This window comes from Salmo salar, chromosome ssa19 (genome assembly GCF_905237065.1).
Source record: "Salmo salar chromosome ssa19, Ssal_v3.1, whole genome shotgun sequence".
Taxonomy (NCBI): domain Eukaryota; kingdom Metazoa; phylum Chordata; class Actinopteri; order Salmoniformes; family Salmonidae; genus Salmo; species Salmo salar.
Genome location: NC_059460.1, coordinates 6,155,246 through 6,175,482, shown reverse-complemented (window position 1 = coordinate 6,175,482; position 20,237 = coordinate 6,155,246). Strand labels below are relative to the sequence as shown.

The following is a 20,237-nucleotide window of genomic DNA, read 5'->3' as shown; positions in this document are numbered from 1 at the left end:
ATATTGATTCATATCCTTAACCTCATCTCTTGCTTTGTATTCCTTGGGGATTCCTCTAGGTTGGCCTATTGCATCCAAATAGATCTTGGGGTCAGACTTATATTCTCTCCTTACTCTGTTTTTTAGTTCGTTTTGTCGTATCACTAGGATTCCATTCAATGACAGTTATCTGTTGAATCAACCTAACCCTTGCACAAAGGCCTGTCCATCCTTTTGGTAATGTTGCCCTTAATCTTTACCCTCCACATATCCAGAAGAAATCTGCTACGACCATGGTCTGCTCTTCATGTGGTGCAATTAATGGTAGTGCTAGAGTTTGGTTGAACTATCAGGAGTAATTACTGTTCCCAGCCAACTCCCAGCTGCTTGATACGTGTCCCTTTTTGGTGTGTCTGCACTCCAATTGGTGTTCTTAGTTAAGTGCCAAGTGGTCTCACATGTGCCTCTAAACTTCCCCATCTCATGCTGTCCTTCTGTGCTGTTAAAACATTCATATGGTTGTTTAAAATCAATTCACCATTTATATGGGGTCTCTAACTTCTGTGCTTCCACCCGTACATCCAAGTCATGACACCATTTTCCCCAGCCTGTTTGGTTGTAATATCTGTGATAGTGTGGATTACCCAAATATGACAAACATTCAGCTGGACAACAAGGCCTTTCTGACTCCCTCAAATAATACAAGTTTTTATTAAAGACAGCACAGTCCCTATAATCATGAGGATTAGGTACCACCACTAACTCTTTTAGTGGAGAGGGTGCACACAATAAGCAATTTGTCAATCTTATTATAGATGCTGTATATTGAGCCCATTCATACCATTCATTACTTGCTACTTTCTTTACCAATTTGTCCTTGTATTGTTCTGGGGTTGAATCCCCAATTGGAATTACAGACACCATTTCTCTGACGTAAACTCTTGCGATTGATCGGAGGGTTCCAAATGTTTTGGAGGTACCCAACTGGCGCTGACGTTTCTGACCTATCTCTAATGGCAGTGGACGGTAGCTGGGTTGTTACTGCAGTTGTTTTAACTACATCTATTACTGCTGTTGTCTTTACTACAGCCGTTTGCTGCTGTCTGTCTTGTCAGAGGCTCTAGTTTGGGGTCAAGCTGGATAATAGACACACTATTCCCTTCAGACCATTTAGTGCTAACTATTTCTATTATATATTCTTCACCTTCCTTTTGAACACACTTCTCTTTTGTTTATTTCTATATTGCATCCTTCTGAGTCCCAGATGGCTTCTCCCAACGTCTGATGATGGGAGTGCTATTTCTGGTAGAGGTCTGATTCTCCTAATTGAGAGGGACCTCTGAACTTCTGCATCCGTTATTATTTGTGATGGAATGGGGATGCTAATCCTACTTTTATACACAGGAGATTTAATAGAAACTTGTTTTCTTACCCTACTTCTGACATACTCTGTAGTTTTAAGTGGATCCATTACCATGTTTCCTAGGTTTGCTGCCATTGCTGTCAAGGATTTTTTACCACTCTTCAGTTGTTTTGATTTCCACTGTCTGTCAGACAGACCATGTGAGAGCAGAGAAGTCGATGGTAGGGAAATCTCCTCCCCATCCTCCTGTCGATGTTTCTCCGTCCCCTTTGACAGCGCCTCCGTCAGGGGTATCTGCCAGAGTAGGTGTGTCATCAGGAGCAACAGGCATGTCACTCCTCCTCATCCCTGAACTCTCTGGATCTTCAGGCGAGTGAATCTGTTGACTATTGGGAGTTGCACCATGATCCTTTTCCCCTTCTGTTTCCTCTAGGCTCCTGCCTGGTGTATCAGCATCCTCTCCTTCCGTTCCCTCCAGACTCCTGCCTGGAGTATCAGTATCCTCTCCTTCCGTTCCCTCCGTACTCCAGCCTGGAGTATCAGCATCCTCTCCTCCATTCCCTCCGGACTCCGGCCTGGTGTATCAGCATCCTCTCCTTCCATTCCCTCAAGACTTCTGCCTGGTGTATCAGCATCCTCTCCATTCGTTTCCTCCAGACTCCTGCCTGGTGTATCAGCATCCTCTCCTTCTGTTCCCTCCAGGCTCCTGCCTGGTGTATCCACATCCTCTCCTTTCGTTCCCTCCAGGCTCCTGCCTGGAGTATCAGCATCCTGTCCTTCCATTCCCTCCAGACTCCTGCCTGGTGTATCAGCATCCTCGCCTTCCATTCCCTCCAGACTCCTGCCTGGTGTATCAGCATCCTCTCCTTCCGTTCCCTCCAGGCTCCTGCCTGGAGTATCAGCATCCTCTCCTTCCATTCACTCCAGACTCCTGCCTGGCGTATCAGCATCCTCCCCTTCCATTCCCTCCAGACTCCTGCCTGGAGTATCAGCATCCTCTCCTTCCATTCCCTCCAGACTCCTGCCTGGAGTATCAGCATCCTCTCCTTTCATTTCCTCCAGGCTCCTGCCTGGAGTATCAGCATCCTCTCCATTCGTTTCCTCCAGACTCCTGCCTGGTGTATCCACATCCTCTCCTTTCGTTCCCTCCAGGCTCCTGCCTGGAGTATCAGCATCCTGTCCTTCCATTCCCTCCAGACTCCTGCCTGGTGTATCAGCATCCTCGCCTTCCATTCCCTCCAGACTCCTGCCTGGTGTATCAGCATCCTCTCCTTCCGTTCCCTCCAGGCTCCTGCCTGGAGTATCAGCATCCTCTCCTTCCATTCACTCCAGACTCCTGCCTGGCGTATCAGCATCCTCCCCTTCCATTCCCTCCAGACTCCTGCCTGGAGTATCAGCATCCTCTCCTTCCATTCCCTCCAGACTCCTGCCTGGAGTATCAGCATCCTCTCCTTTCATTTCCTCCAGGCTCCTGCCTGGAGTATCAGCATCCTCTCCAACCGTTCCCTCTGGACTCCTGCCTGGTGTATCAGCATCCTCTCCTTTCGTTCCCTCCAGGCTCCTGCCTGGAGTATCAGCATCCTCTCCTTCCATTCCCTCAGGACTTCTGCCTGGTGTATCAGCATCCTCTTCTTCCGTTCCCTCCGGACTCCTGCCTGGTGTATCAGCATCCTCTCCTTCTGTTCCCTCCAGGCTCCTGCCTGGTGTATCCACATCCTCTCCTTTCGTTCCCTCCAGGCTCCTGCCTGGAGTATCAGCATCCTCTCCTTCCATTCTCTCCAGACTCCTGCCTGGAGTATCAGCATCCTCTCCTTCCATTCCCTCCAGACTCCTGCCTGGAGTATCAGCATCCTCTCCTTTCGTTTCCTCCAGGCTCCTGCCTGGAGTATCAGCATCCTCTCCTCCATTCCCTCCAGACTCCTGCCTGGAGTATCAGCATCCTCTCCTTTCGTTTCCTCCAGGCTCCTGCCTGGAGTATCAGCATCCTCTCCTTTCGTTCCCTCCAGACTCCTGCCTGGTGTATCAGCATCCTCTCCTCCATTCCCTCCAGACTCCTGCCTGGTGTATCAGCATCCTCTCCTTCCGTTCCCTCAGGACTCCTGCCTGGTGTATCAGCATCCTCTCCTCCATTCCCTCCAGACTCCTGCCTGGTGTATCAGCATCCTCTCCTTCCGTTCCCTCTGGACTCCTGCCTGGAGTATCAGCATCCTCTCCTTCCGTTTCCTCCAGACTCCTGCCTGGAGTATCAGCATCCTCTCCTCCATTCCCTCCAGACTCCTGCCTGGAGTATCAGCATCCTCTCCTTCTGTTCCCTCCAGACTCCTACCTGGAGTATCAGCATCCTCTCCTTACATTCCCTCCAGGCTCCTGCCTGGAGTATCAGCATCCTCTCCTCCATTCCCTCCAGACTCCTGCCTGGAGTATCAGTATCCTCTCCTTCCATTTCCTCCAGACTCCTGCCTGGGGTATCAGCATCCTCTCCTCCATTCCCTCCAGACTCATGCTTGGTGTATCAGCATCCTCTCCTCCATTCCCTCCAGACTCCTGCCTGGTGTATCAGCATCCTCGCCTTCAATTCCCTCCAGACTCCTGCCTGGTGTATCAGCATCCTCTCCTCCATTCCCTCCAGACTCATGCCTGGTGTATCAGCATCCTCTCCTTACATTCCCTCCAGGCTCCTGCCTGGAGTATCAGCATCCTCGCCTTCCATTCCCTCCAGACTCCTGCCTGGTGTATCAGCATCTTCTCCTTCCATTCCCTGCAGGCTCCTGCCTGGTGTATCCACGTCCTCTCCTTCCGTTCCCTCCGGACTCCTGCCTGGAGTATCAGCATCCTGTCCTCCATTCCCTCCAGACTTCTGCCTGGTGTATCAGCATCCTCTCCTTCCATTCCCTCCAGGCTCCTGCCTGGTGTATCAGCATCCTCTCCTCCATTCCCTCCAGGCTCCTGCCTGGGGTATCACCATCCTCTCCTTACATTCCCTCCGGGCTCAATAGTCGTTCGATCACCCTTGGAGCTTTGGTGCAGTGGTTTAGATGGTACCAGTTGGTGCTTCCTTCCACCTGGACGGCTGTTCATGTTGCTAGGACCACCTTGTAGGGACCCTCTCACCTTGGCTTGTTCCACTTCCTCCGGCACACACGGATGTAGACCTGGTCCCACCGGTTGGGGAACCTCTGGTCTTGGTTCAGGTTTTTGCCTTCTTTCCATGAGGCTTTCAAACTCAGAGACTTATGGCCTCTGTTCGATGATCACACCATATACAATATTATTTCCATCTCTCATCACACAACAGAATGAGATTCAAGCTGAAGCTGGTGACTTCCTTCACTTCAGCTGAGCTGCTTTAAGTTTCTCCACTTTCTCCTTCTGGTTCCTAACAGACTTATAGCACAAGACTTGGAAATCAACGAAAAACACAAAACATAACAGTATTAACAATGATGCATGTTAAGTATAAGTATAGATGCATGAAAACCAAAGTCTGAGACCATGACAATTCCCACTCTCTCTTCACATGACTCTATGCCTCCAGGAAACTTTGCTGCTGGACTCCACAAAAATGAAGGACCTAAAAAGCCTCCTCATGCTTTCGCCCAGTCTTCCCCTTTCCAGCCCCAGGTTCCGAGAGGTGTTCCCAAGCCATGTCATTTTCACTTTGTTCCCCATCTCCTCCATTTCACCTGAAAGGGACGTCACCTGACATGCAAGTGCGTATCCCTAATCAACGCTAAATCCTCTTGAGGTAACTCAGCACTGTATATGCTTTCACATCAATGCCTTCAGAATGTTGTTTAGAGTACAATTACCCCAAGATCTATCCTCTTCCATATGATGCATTTACCAATAAAGCAGCCAACCCAACTATGATGTTAAAGTATCTCCTAGACCCAACCCATCTGCATGTATGTCTACAGTGGAATCTAGTCTCTCTCTCTCTTTAGCTCCGCTTCCTCTGTCATGGTGTTTCCAAGCTCACCCATTATGCAGCTGGACCTTACTTCTCGTGAGAGCTATGCACCTACTGAAAGAGAGACATGGCGATCTTTACCGCTGCAGGTGCTGTAAGGAGTACAGTGTATGGACCAGACCAACGCTGTCCCACCACCCCACGCCTGGTGTATCTTGATGTACACTCAATCTCCAGAATTCAGCCCATGCCCTTGGTTATTTCTGGCGTCTTATGTGCTGCTTTCATCTGAGAACATACACACTGCAACACATAGGTCATTTCCTGACAACAGACTCTCTTCTTATGGCAAGAACACTAATTTGTTACATTTAAATAACAGCCCTATGTAAACATTCTGTCTCAAACACCTCGCCTCCTGCTACAGATACATTTGCACATAACTATAGCCTTCTTTAATTACGGTCCCTACAGCAACAGCCATAACAATAACTACTGCATGTAATCTGTCAAGTGTCTTCCAGCTGTAAAAAATAAGAAAAATACCAATGAGTTGGAAGAATATCTAACTCTAAGTCATAAGTTTCTTAAACTTTTACCATAGTGTTCAAAATGCCACCACTATCACTTTTACTCTCACCATAATCTAGGTATGTGTAATGTTCAATTTACTCATAATTGTCCCCATATTTTACACAGCCAGCTGTCCTCCCTCTCCTATGAGCAATCTCCTGTAACAATATACATAGTCTCTGGAAATGACACCCCTCTGCTACCACAACCTTAATTTATGAGCCCCCCTCAGATCCTCAATGCAGTCACAGTCCATCTAACCCATAACACATTAGTCACTAGTCCTAATTTACTACCACAGTTAGCAACATACTAAAACATTCTCAAATCAATTTAGTCAATATATAACAGTCCCACCTCAGGAACAATAAACACACTTATGTTCCACAAAACAAAAAACAAAATGACAAAACAAGAAAAGAGAGAAAACAAAAAATTATAATAACTGCACATCACCCATGGATGCGACCAACATTAAAATTCTGAATACATTGTAAAACAAAAGATAACAAAAAACCTCTTGGTTATGTCACGTCCTGACCATAGAGAGCTGTTATTTTCTAGGTCAGGGCGTGACAGGGGGGTTTTCTAGTTTAGTTTTTCTATGTTATGTTCTAGTTTTGTATTTCTATGTTGGGTTTTGTTTGGGATGATCTCCAATTAGAGGCAGCTGGTCATCGTTGTCTCTAATTGGAGATCATGCTTAAGTAGGTGGTTTTCCCACCTGGGTTTGTGGGAGATTGATTTTGAGTTAGTGTATGTTTCACCGCTGCATCATGGTTTGTTGTTTTTTGTTCTTTAGTTATGTGTATGTGCCAGGACAGGTGTATTGGTAAACAGAACCTTCAGACGATGGAAGGCTCTGTCCGCCTCTGCTGACCATCGTAGCCGCACCGGCCCCCCCTTCATCAGTGAGGTAATGGGAGCCGCCACCTGGCCAAAACCCCGGATAAACCTCCGATAATAATTAGCGAACCCCAAGAACCGCTGCACCTCCTTCACAGTGGTTGGGGTTGGCCAATTACGCACAGCCGTCACGCGGTCACACTCCACCTCTACCCCCGAGGTGGAAATGCGATATCCTAGAAATGAGACGGCTCGTTTGAAGAACTCGCATTTCTCAGCCTTGACGTATAGGTTATGCTCCAGCAGCCGCCCAAGCACTTTACGCACGAGGGACACATGCTCGGCGCGTGTGGCGGAGAAAATCAGGATGTCATCGATGTACACCACCACACCCTGCCCGAGCATGTCCCGAAGGACCTCGTCCACAAAGGATTGGAAGACAGCGGGAGCGTTCTTTAACCCATACGGCATGACGAGGTACTCATAATGGCCCGATGTGGTACTAAATGCGGTTTTCCACTCGTCTCCATCTCGGATACGCACCAGGTTATATGCGCTCCTGAGATCTAATTTCGTGAAGAAGCGGGCCCCGTGAAATGACTCCACTGCCGTAGCAATGAGAGGTAGCGGGTAACTGAAACCCACTGTGATAGCATTTAGACCTCTATAGTCAATGCACGGGCGCAGACCTCCCTCCTTCTTCTTCACGAAAAAAAACTCGAGGAGACGGGGGACTTAGATGGCCGAATGTATCCCTGTCTCAAGGACTCAGTGACGTATGTATCCATAGCCACTGTCTCCTCCTGAGACAGAGGATACATGTGACTCCTAGGAAGAACCGCGTCGGCCTGGAGGTTTATCGCACAATCCCATCGTCGATGGGGGGGTAATAGAGTCGCCTTCGTCTTACTGAAGGCGATAGCCAAATCGGCATACTCTGAGGGAATGTGCACGGTGGAGACTTGGTCTGGACTCTCCACCGTAGTCGCACCGATGGAAACTCCTATGCACCTACCTGAGCACTCCCTCGACCACCCCGTAAGAGCCCTCTGTCTCCACGAAATCTGCGGGTTGTGCGTGGCTAGCCAGGGGATTCCCAGTACCACCGGAAACGCTGGGGAGTCAATGAGGAACAGGCTGATACGCTCCTCATGACCCCCCACGTCTGCATAACCAGTGGCACTGTGACCTCCCCTACTTGGCCTGACCCTAGCGGTCGACTATCTAGGGCGTGCACAGGGAAGGGGTGGTCCAGCTGAACCAGGGGAATCCCTAGCCTCTTCGCTAACCCACGGTCCATAAAACTCCCAGCTGCACCTGAATCGACTAGTGCCTTATACTGGAAGTGAGGGGAAAAATCAGGAAAACAAACAGAGGTGTACATGTGGTCGACAGGGGGCTCTGGGTGTGGCTGGTGCGGACTCACCTGGGGGTTCGAAGTAGTGCTCTGCCTGCCCTCCGAACTCCCGGGGGGACCACTCCAGCACCGGTCCACAGTGTGTCCTCTGCATCCACATCGGGTGCAGGAGAGACCCCCCCCTCCGGTCCTCCTCGACGCAGTCCCCCCTATCTCCATGGGCTGTGGAGCGGGGGGACTGGGAGGCGGAACGAACAGGCCCCGACTGGAACGTCCCCGGAAGCCAGCAGGTTGTCCAGTCTAATGGACAAATCCACCAGTTGGTCTAGGGTGGAGGCGTTGTCCCTACAGGCCAGCTCCCGGCGGACGTCCTCGCGAAGGCTACACCTATAGTGGTCTATCAAGGCCCGCTCGTTCCACCCCGATCCAGCGGCAAGAGTCCGGAATTCTAGGGCGAAATCCTGAGCGCTCCTCGTCTCCTGTCTCAAGTGGAATAGCTGCTCACCCGCCGCCCTGCCCTCCGGGGGATGATCGAAAACCGCCCGGAAGCGGCGGGTGAACTCAGGGTAGTCGCCCCGAGCCGAGTCTGGGCCATCCCAGACCGCATTGGCCCATTCTAGGGCTCGACCCGTGAGACAGGAGACGAGGACGCTCACCCTCTCTTCGTCGGAAGGGGGGGGGGCGGACGGTCGCCAGGTATAGTTCCAATTGGAGCAAGAACCCCTTGCACCCAGCGGCCGTCCCATCGAACTCCCGGGGAGGAGTAATCCGGATACCACCGGCGACCGCTTCAGGGGTGTGTTAGGGGCGCAGGGTGAGGGACCGGAGCTGGTCCAGCTGGGGAAGCACCTCTCTCCCAGTTCTCCAACCGGGCCAACACCTGGTCCATGGCCGAGCCTAGGCGGTGGAGGAGGCTGGCGTGTTGAGAGACCTGCTCAGCCATGGACGGCGCTTCTGCTCCTGCTGACTCCATATTGGGTGCGGGATTCTGTCACGGCTGTCTAGGACCAGTGGAGATGTGGAATCAGGAGCAGGAGACAGAGGGCCGGAGCAACTGTGTTTTAATAATATTCGTAACACGCAATAGCCGTAGGGCACCAGGCGCGTGGCGAAGTCTGCCAGGGGAAAAACACCTTCCCAAAATAAGCGCACTGGAAACAAAAAAGCGCACGGGGCGCAGCCCGGCAATAATAATCGACAATAACAATTTACAATCACAACTGTCCTGAGTGGACAATAAACAATCCCGCACGAGAACCCCAACTGAAAATACACACCAAATAACCCCCCACTAATGACAAACACAAAACAGGTGCGAGATAGACAGACAGACAGACAAAACCAAAAGACACAGAAACAACGATCGGTGGCAGCTAATAGGCCGGCGACGACGACCGCCGAGCGCCGCCCGACCTTCGTTAGATACTGTGACAGAACGACACACACGCTGCACTTTGGTCCGCTCCTTCCTACAACAAACGTGACAGGTTAACCCAAGCTATCATCCAGTGAGTACTCTAACAACCTCCCTGTCAGACGACACTTAGAAATAATATTTCTGGAGCCTCCCCCATCCTAATACATTCTAGCAGAGCCCTCACCGTTCAAAAGCAACTCTCTTTCTTTATATCTGAATCATAACTCCAACATTTTCTAAATTATCCAACCCAAAGTCAGAATGACAGTCCTCAGTGCTTACTTTGAGACGATGACTCAAATTCCAGCTTCTTAACTTAGCACACATCATCCCGGTTAGAATGTACATTTGTAAATGGAACCTTTCATTGTCGTTCATAACTCTTCACATTACAACCTTCCTTAGTCCCTGGTTTCCTTTCGCAAGTGTCCTAGAAATAAAAGACCAGTTATCACTATGCATCCTCAGTCTAAACTATTCGGAGTATATAGACCCCCATTCCCCTTTAGTCTTCCTTTTCCCTGCACATATCATTCCAGCATGTCTATTTCGGATATAGTTCACAGGTCATCTTCCCAACGGACACAGAAGTGTTAAAAGTCACTGTTACATAACACGCATGTGTCCCTGTCTCTTCAGCCGGTTAGGGGGGGTTTTGAGGTTCATTCACACTATCTGTGGACAAATTATCCCTACCATGCATTAAGACACGATCTGACGTTACCTTCCATGATAACTCCCTTATTCTACTGGCGACCTCTCGGACGAGTAACCAGAACATGAAGTAATCAACCTAACCCTCGCAGAATCCCACACTCCAGTATCCTAATCTGGTGAATTTTGTATTGAAACAAAAATGAAATCATCAATACATATACCACAATCCATTCAAAGCAACTGTCATCCCTTAATAACATGTATTTTCCCTTCTATATGCAGATTGAACAAAGTACCTCTGTATATTTACCCAAAGACCATAACCCCCAGGGAACTGATAATTTTCCCTATGAACACGTGATTCAAAAATAACATGTTAAATTAAAAAAACTATTAGAATAACTAATCAACTTAGATTGTTCTCTCTTTTTGAGTATATTCTTACTTCAAATGTTCCAATTTCTATGTACTGTATATTCTTCCACCTTTCAATACAGTATACAATTTTGAATGGCCTCACCGGGCATTCGCTGATGTCGTTTTGACATTTATTACTAAGATACTAAAATGTTCATGTATTTTTCCAATTTATCCTTACTGTTCAAACTTCTAGTATCATGTTCCTTCAATGGGTAGATTTATTTCAGAGCAGTATCCACAGATTTATGTTCCTGTCTGAGCAGTCCTCTATTCATCTATTTACAGAGTGATAACTACAGATTTATGTTCCTGTCTGCACAGTCCTCTATTCATCTATTTACAGAGCGGTAACTACAGATTTATTTTCCTGTCTGAGCAGTCCTCTATTCATCTATTTACAGAGTAGTAACTACAGATTTATTTTCCTGTCTGAGCAGTCCTCTATTCATCTATTTACAGAGCGGTAACTACAGATTTATTTTCCTGTCTGTTCATCTATTTACAGAGCGGTAACTACAGATTTATTTTCCTGTCTGAGCAGTCCTCTATTCATCTATTTACAGAGCGGTAACTACAGATTTATTTTCCTGTCTGTTCATCTATTTACAGAGCGGTAACTACAGATTTATTTTCCTGTCTGAGCAGTCCTCTATTCATCTATTTACAGAGCGGTAACTACAGATTTATTTTCCTGTCTGAGCAGTCCTCTATTCATCTATTTACAGAGCGGTAACTACAGATTTATTTTCCTGTCTGCGCAGTCCTCTATTCATCTATTTACAGAGTGGTAACTACAGATTTATTTTCCTGTCTGCACAGTCCTCTATTCATCTATTTACAGAGTGGTAACTACAGATTTATTTTCCTGTCTGCACAGTCCTCTATTCATCTATTTACAGAGCAGTATCCACAGATTTATTTTCCTGTCTGCACAGTCCTCTATTCATCTATTTAGAGTGGTAACTACAGATTTATTTTCCTGTCTGAGCAGTCCTCTATTCATCTATTTACAGAGCAGTATCCACAGATTTATTTTCCTGTCTGCACAGTCCTCTATTCATCTATTTACAGAGCGGTAACTACAGATTTCATTTCCTGTCCGAGCAGACCTCTATCAATCCATTTATATCGAGGTATTCACGGATATGACTATCCGTCTATGCAGTCCCATTATCAAACACCTGATTATACAGCACTTCCCTGATTCTCCTCCTTGACACAGACACATTCAAATAGACTTTTATTACAATATAACAAAAGCCGAGCTGATTCATGAAGCAACTCCCTTTCCAATCTTGGCACAGACTTCTTATACATTTTTCCTCCTTACGTCAAACCCATAGTAACTCCTCTTAATGACTCGTCCCCTCTGGCATTTAGCCACCGTTATCTTATTGCCTTGCACTAAGTTTAGTTTGGTTTCACATTAGGGCATGGAACCCATAGAGCCACAGAAACAGTTCAAATAGACAGACATGTTTTCTACTAAGACAGGTGCATACATGTAGGATCCTAGCAACAGTCTTAGGTACTTTACAGAAATAACCAGACATGTCATCATGCTAACTCCTCTGAAAGGGACACCCATGTTCTGGAAAAACCTTAGAGGTGTAACCATAGCAACAGCACATAGTAGGCCATAACACAGTTACAGGAATAACCAGTCGTGTCCACACCCCAGACAGGTGCATGTCTAATGGTGTCTAATGACCCAGAGCACATATAGAGTGCACCCATCTTACTAGCTCTTCTACAATTAATAATTAACACACATGGTCTGGAAAATTCTAAATACTGGCAAAACTTGTTATGGTTTTACACTCCCTGCTATATTGTGAATAAAGAGTTACCTGTCTAACAGAACACAGAGGGTGTTCTTTAATGGAAGCCTCTCCTAAATAAATCTCCTAAATAAATCTCCTAAATAAAAAATCAGGAATTACCCAGGGCAGCTGTCTAGACCCATTAATTTTTTCAATCTTTACTACTGACATGCCACTGGCTTTGAGGAAAGGCAGAGTGTCTATGTATGCGGATGACTCAACACTATACACATCAGCTACTACAGCGACTGAAATGACTGCAACACTTAACAAAGAGCGGCAGTTAGTTTCAGAATGGGTGGCAAGGAATAAGTTAGTCCTTAATATTTCTAAAACTAAAAGCATTGTATTTGGGACAAATCATTCATTAAACCCTAAACTTCAACTAAATCTTGTAATAAATAATGTGGAAATTGAGAAAGTTGAGATGACTAAACTGCTTGGAGTTACCCAAAATTGTAAACTGTCATGGTCGAAACGTATTGATACATATTGATGCTTTGCCTTCTTAACAACACTATCAACAAGGCAGGTCCTATAGGCCCTAGTATAGGCCCTAGTTTTGTCGCACCTAGACTACTGTTCAGTCGTGTGGTCAGGTGCCACAAAAAAGGACTTAGGAAAATTGCAATTGGCTCAGAACAGGGCAACACGGCTGGCCATTGGATGTACACAGAGAGCTAATATTAATAATATGCATGTCAATCTCTCCTGGCTCAAAGTAGAGGAGAGATTGACTTCATCATTACTTGTATTTATGAGAGGTACTGACACCCATGCATACCCCACAAGACATGCCACCAGAGGTCTCTTCACAGTCCCCAACTCCAGAACAGACTATGGGAGGAGACTACAGTACTACATAGAACCATGAATACATGGAACGCTATTCCACATCAAGTAACTGATGCAGCAGTAGAATTAGATTTAAAAAATCTGATAAAAAAACACCTTATGGAACAGCGGGGACTGTGAAGCAACACAAACATAGGCACAAACGCATGCATACACACACACCCACGATAACATAGGCACTATATACTGTGGTATCCCAGGAGGTCTACCCCGGGGGATGGTAATAGAGGGGAGGTACGTGAGGCGACGTTGGCTCCCTCTGCTGGGAATATGGGAGCTGGGCACCCCGACACAGACAGCTCCAAGTGGAGGTAATTAGGGGAAAGCGCCAACCAGCCGTGGAGGCCAAATAAAAGGAGCAAGGTGGCACACCGTGGGAGAGACCGACACCAAGCCAGAGTAGAGAAGTAGGACCGAGCTAAACCTAAATGATTTTCTTTGTTATGTTTATTTTCTGTCTTAGTAAAGTTGTTTTTGTGGACTAAAACCTCACCGTCTCGGTGTCAATCTCTGCATGCTTAACCCAACATCCCACGGTTTACCACAATACACACATACACATGGATGTAGTACTGTAGATATGTGGTAGTGGTGGAGTAGGGGCCTGAGGGCAAACAGTATGTTGTGAAATCTGTGAATGTATTGTAATATTTTTACATTGTATAAACTGCCTTAATTTTGCTGGACCCCAGGAAGAGTAGCTGTTGATCCATAATAAATACAAATACTGTTCAGCCGTGTGGTCAGGTGCCACAAAAAAGGACCTTCAATGCTTGCATTTATGAGAGGTGTTGATATGTTGAATGCTCCTTGCTGTCTATTTGAACTACTGGCGCACAGCTCGGATGCCCATTCATACCCCACAAGACATGCCACAAGAGGTCTCTTCACAGTCCTCAAGAATGCCAGCATCCCGGAGTCGCCTCTTTACTGTTGACGTTGAGACTGGTGTTTTGCGGGTACTATTTAACCCCTGGTCGGGCTCCGTCCACATCCAGCGAAAAATCCTATCGCAATTAGCATAACAAAATTTAATATATATATTTTTTCAAATATAGGACTATGTTATATCGTTTTATAGATACACCTCTCCTGAATCAAACCACGTTGTCCGATTTCAAAAAGGCTTTACAGCAAAAGCAAAACATTAGATTATGTTAGAGGAGTATATCGTAAAAGTAGCCACATAGCCATTTTCCGACCAACCACATGCATCACAAATAACCAAAAAACAGCTAAATGTAGCACTAACCTTTGACAATCTTCATCAGATGACACACCTAGGACATCATGTTACACAATACATGCATTCTTTTGTTCGATAAAGTTCATATTTATATATAAAAACAGCATTTTACATTGGCGCATGACGTTGACTAACTATTTTCCCTCAAATGCATCCGGTGAAACAGCACTACAATTTACTAAATTACTATTCGAAAACATTTTTAAAATGTAATATTGTCATTCTAAGATTTATAGATGAATATCTCTTGAAAGCACCTGTAATGCCAGATTTAAAAATAACTTTACTGGGTAATCACACTGGGACATCCAGCGAAAAATCCTATCGCAATTAGCATAACAAAATTTAATATATATTTTTTTTCAAATATAGGACTATGTTATATCGTTTTATAGATACACCTCTCCTGAATCAAACCACGTTGTCCGATTTCAAAAAGGCTTTACAGCAAAAGCAAAACATTAGATTATGTTAGAGGAGTATATCGTAAAAGTAGCCACATAGCCATTTTCCGACCAACCACATGCATCACAAATAACCAAAAAACAGCTAAATGTAGCACTAACCTTTGACAATCTTCATCAGATGACACACCTAGGACATCATGTTACACAATACATGCATTCTTTTGTTCGATAAAGTTCATATTTATATATAAAAACAGCATTTTACATTGGCGCATGACGTTGACTAACTATTTTCCCTCAAATGCATCCGGTGAAACAGCACTACAATTTACTAAATTACTATTCGAAAACATTTTTAAAATGTAATATTGTCATTCTAAGATTTATAGATGAATATCTCTTGAAAGCACCTGTAATGCCAGATTTAAAAATAACTTTACTGGGTAATCACACTTTGCAATAAAAGGGGATGCGATACTCAGAAAAATAGGCTACCGTTACAAGTCAACGCCATCTTGGAACAATCGCATATCAAATCTACTCTTGTATACTATTGTCAATAATCCCTTACCTTTGATTATCTTTATCAGAAAGCACTTCCTTTACGTCCCAATAGCTTGTTCTTGTTAGCGCGTTCTGAAGGCTGCTCCAAAACTTCCGTCGGCTGCGGGACTTCTCTCTCAACAAAATGCTTTTTTTTAAATGTAGGTTCGTTCAAACATGTCAAACGTTGTATAACATAAATCTTTAGGGCCTTTTTCAACCAGAGCTCCAATAAGATTCAAGGGGGACGATTGCATTGTGTTTCAAAACGTTTCGAAAGGGGAGGGTAGCCAGGGGCGCCGGCGTCATAATGGTGATAGCCCTCTCCGTGTGACCACGTTCCACTGCGTCTCATTCATTCAGTTTTCACAGTAGAAGGCTCAAATCACTTTGTAAAGACTGGGGACATCTAGTGGAAGCAATAGGAAGTGCTCAATGAACCATTGCTCACGGTGTGATTTATAGGCAAGGTGCTGAAGTTGAGTCCGCAATTCAGAATTCCACATCCTGTTACGATTGGTCTCGGGGTTTTGACTGCCATATGAGATCTGTTATACTCACAGACACCATTCAAACAGTTTTAAAAACTTTAGGGTGTTTTCTATCCACAAGTATTAATTATATGCATATCCTAGCTTCTGAGTTTGAGTAGGAGGACGTTTAAAATGGGCACAAATCTTTTTCAAAAATCGCTGTAGCGCCCCCTATCCTAGGTGACCGTCAAGAGGTTAATAAAACTGCCAGTTGAGGACTTGTGAGACATCTGTTTCTCAAACTAGATGCTCTAATGTACTTGTCCTCTTGCTCAGTTGTGCACCAGGGCCTCCCACTCCTCTTTCTATTCTGGTTAGGGCCAGTTTGCGCTGTTCTGCGAAGGGAGTAGTACACAGCGTTGTACGAGATCTTCAGTTTCTTGGCAATTTCTCGCATGTAATAGCCTTCAGGACAAGAATAGACTGACGAGTTTCAGAAGAAAGTTATTTGTTTCTGGACATTTTGAGCCTGTAATCGAACTCACAAATGCTGATGCTCCAGATATTCACCTAGTCTAAAGAAGGCCAGTTTTATTGATTCTTTAATCAGGACAACAGTTTTCAGCTGTGCTATCATAATGCAAAATGGTTTTCTAATGATCAATTAGCCTTTCAAAATGATAAACTTGGCTTAGCTAACACAACGTGCCATTGGAACACAGGAGTGATGGTTGCTGATAATGGGCCTCTGTACGCCTATGTAGATATTCCATAAAAAGGGAACACTTAAACAACACAATGTAACTCCAAGTCAATCACACTTCTGTGAAATCAAACTGTCCACTTAGGAAGCAACACTGATTGACAATAAATTTCACATGCTGTTGTGCAAATGGAATAGACAACAGGTGGAAATTATAGGCAATTAGCAAGACACCCCCAATAAAGGAGTGGTTCTGCAGGTGGGGACCACAGACCACTTCTCAGTTCCTATGCTTCCTGGCTGATGTTTTGGTCACTTTTGAATGCTGGCGGTGCTTTCACTCTAGTGGTAGCATGAGACGGAGTCTACAACCCACACAAGTGGCTCAGGTAGTGCAGCTCATCCAGGATGGCACATCAATGCGAGCTGTGGCAAGAAGGTATGCTGTGTCTGTCAGCGTAGTGTCCAGAGCATGGAGGCGCTACCAGGAGACAGGCCAGTACATCAGGAGACGTGGAGGAGGCCGTAGGAGGGCAACAACCCAGCAGCAGGACCGCTACCTCCGCCTTTGTGCAAGGAGGAGCAGGAGAAGCACTGCCAGAGCCCTGCAAAATGACCTCCAGCAGGCCACAAATGTGCATGTGTCTGCTCAAACGGTCAGAAACAGACTCCATGAGGGTGGTATGAGGGCCCGACGTCCACAGGTGGGGGTTGTGCTTACAGCCCAACAACATGCAGGACGTTTGGCTTTTGCCAGAGAACACCAAGATTGGCAAATTCGCCACTGGCGCCCTGTGCTCTTCACAGATGAAAGCAGGTTCACACTGAGCATGTGACAGACGTGACAGAGTCTGGAGATGCCGTGGAGAACGTTCTGCTGCCTGCAACATCCTCCAGCATGACCGGTTTGGCGGTGGGTCAGTCATGGTGTGGGGTGGCATTTCTTTGGGGGGCCGCACAGCCCTCCATGTGCTCGCCAGAGGTAGCCTGACTGCCATTAGGTACCGAGATGAGATCCTCAGACCCCTTGTGAGACCATATGCTGGTGCGGTTGGCCCTGGTTTCCTCCTAATGCAAGACAATGCTAGACCTCATGTGGCTGGAGTGTGTCAGCAGTTCCTGCAAGAGGAAGGCATTGATGCTATGGACTGGCCCGCCCATTCCCCAGACCTGAATCCAATTGAGCACATCTGTGACATCATGTCTCGCTCCATCCACCAACGCCACGTTGCACCACAGACTGTCCAGGAGTTGGCGGATGCTTTAGTCCAGGCCTGGGAGGAGATCCCTCAGGAGACCATCCGCCACCTCATCAGGAGCATGCCCAGGCATTGTAGGGAGGTCATACAGGCACGTGGAGGCCACACACACTACTGAGCCTCATTTTGACTTGTTTTAAGGACATTACATCAAAGTTGGATCAGCCTGTAGTGTGGTTTTCCACTTTAATTTTGAGTGTGACTCCAAATTACTCTACTTAATAAACATATACATTTTATTTTATTTTTATTTTTTATTGAATTCAATAATATATTAGTCCTATTGTAAAGGGTAGCCTAAAGGCCAAAATGGGCAAACTTGCAATGTATTCGATGCTTAAGTACTCTGAAACCATGCTTGTGAAAAACAAAATGCCTCCAGCTGTCTATCACTATTGTAAATAGAAACACAGAATATCTAATGCATTCATGGATTAAATCGCTTTTGCCGACATCTTGCGGTTCATCTGATGAAGGTGCACATGTGCCTATTTATATAATGAATGATATAATGAATATGAAATCGGAGGGCAGAAAGACCTCTCACTAAACGCGTCAGTCACAGAAAAGTTATACTTAAATCCGAACTGTTTGGAGATTATGTGAGTACATGGCCTTAAAGGATAGATCATTTTTAAGCTGTTCAAACATTCACAGATGACCAGCAGAGTCAAATAATATAAACATAGAGGGTGCATCAGGTCAGCACCTTAGGAGTACATGTCAGTTGGCTTTTCATAGCCGAGCATTCAGAGGTCAAGAGAAAGAGAGAGAGAGAGAGAGAGAGAGAGAAACAATCGAAACACACACACACAGTAAAGTGTGTTAATGAGTTCCGAGAGCCGATCTGTTATCCAACGATTAGTTTAATAGCCTGGCTACTGCGTGAAAATCCCCCCTACTTGCAATGTCCGATGCTTAAGTACTCTAAAGTTTTACACAGAATCAGTTCGTCAACATCTTTCTGCTTTCGTTAATAAAATAACAATAAAAAATACTTTCAAAATGCAACTACTGTACAGTACATCTCTGCTACATTTTAGTTGCACTTCCACCGGTAAAACCTGAGATGATCAATGTAATTGTTGCATTTGCAACAGTATAGCTTCCGTCCCTCTCCTCACCCTAACCTGGGCTTGAACCAAGGACCCTCTGCACACATCAACAACTGACACCCCACGAAGCATCGTTACCCATCACGCCACAAAAGCCGCGGCCCTTGCAGAGCAAGGGGAACAACTACTTCAGGTCTCAAAACGTGTGACGTCACCCGATTGAAACGCTATTAGCCCGCACCACCGCTAACTAACTAGCCATTTCACATCGGTTACACATTGTTGTATCGTCAGTTTCTTCCTTGTAGGCTTGGCAGAGTTACAGATAAATTTTTCAGAATAAAATAGACCAATGAAGGCAACACATTGTTGCTTACTGGAACACCCAAAGTCATCCAATTGTTATAATAGGATTTGGAGCAATAGCCTACCAACGTGTGGTCAACTACTTCAGCAACGTTTCACGCTGCTCTGAGACAAGCATGGGGACTGGTCTTGATTATGTATTGATGTGCAGAAGATGAATATGCAAGTAGAGATACTGGGGTGCAAAGGAGCAAGAGAAATAAATAAATACAGTATGGGTATGAGGTAGATAGATGGGCTGTTTACAGATGGGCTATGTACAGGTATAGTGATCTGTGAGCTGCTCTGACAGCTGGTGCTTAAAGCTAGTGAGGGAGATATGAGTCTCCAGCTTCAGTGATTTTTGCAGTTCGTTCCAGTCATTGGCAGCAGAGAACTGGAAGGAAAGGTGACCAAAGTAGGAATTGGCTTTGGGGGTGACCAGTGAGATACACCTGCTGGAGCGCGTGCTACGAGTGGGTGCTGCTATGGTGACCAGTGAGCTGAGATAAGGCGTGGCTTTACCTAGCAGAGACTTGTAGATCACCTGTAGCCAGTGGGTTTGGCGACGAGTATGAAGCGAGGGCCAACCAACGAGAGCGTACAGGTCGCAGTGGTGGGTAGTGTATGGGGATTTGGTGACAAAACGGATGGCACTGTGATAGACTGCATCCAATTTGTTGAGTAGAGTGTTGTAGGCTATTTTATAGATGACACCGCCGAAGTCGAGGATCGGTAGGATGGTCAGTTTTACGAGGGTATGTTTGGCAGCATGAGTAAAGGATGCTTTGTTGCGATATAGGAAGCCGATTCTAGATTTCATTTTGGATTGGAGATGCTTAATGTGAGTCTGGAAGGAGATTTTACAGTCTAATCAGACACCTAGGTATTTGTAGTTGTAGACGTATTCTAAGTCAGAGCCGTCCAGAGTAGTGATGCTGGACGGGCGGGCAGGTGCGGGCAGTGATCGATTGAATAGCATGCATTTAGTTTTATTTGCATTTAA

At 45.9% G+C, this 20,237-nt stretch overlaps 1 protein-coding gene across 1 annotated transcript in view; it reads left to right on the top strand.

Moving 5' to 3' along the window:
* The first annotated feature begins 5,379 nt into the window (after positions 1 to 5,379).
* The window catches only part of LOC123729045 (extensin-like), a 28,643-nt gene continuing 13,785 nt past the window's right edge, over positions 5,380 to 20,237 (top strand). Inside the window, exon 1 of the mRNA XM_045702877.1 lies at positions 5,380 to 5,472. Within this exon, the coding sequence (XP_045558833.1) occupies positions 5,380 to 5,472 (93 nt within the window). The remainder of the gene's footprint in view (positions 5,473 to 20,237) is intronic.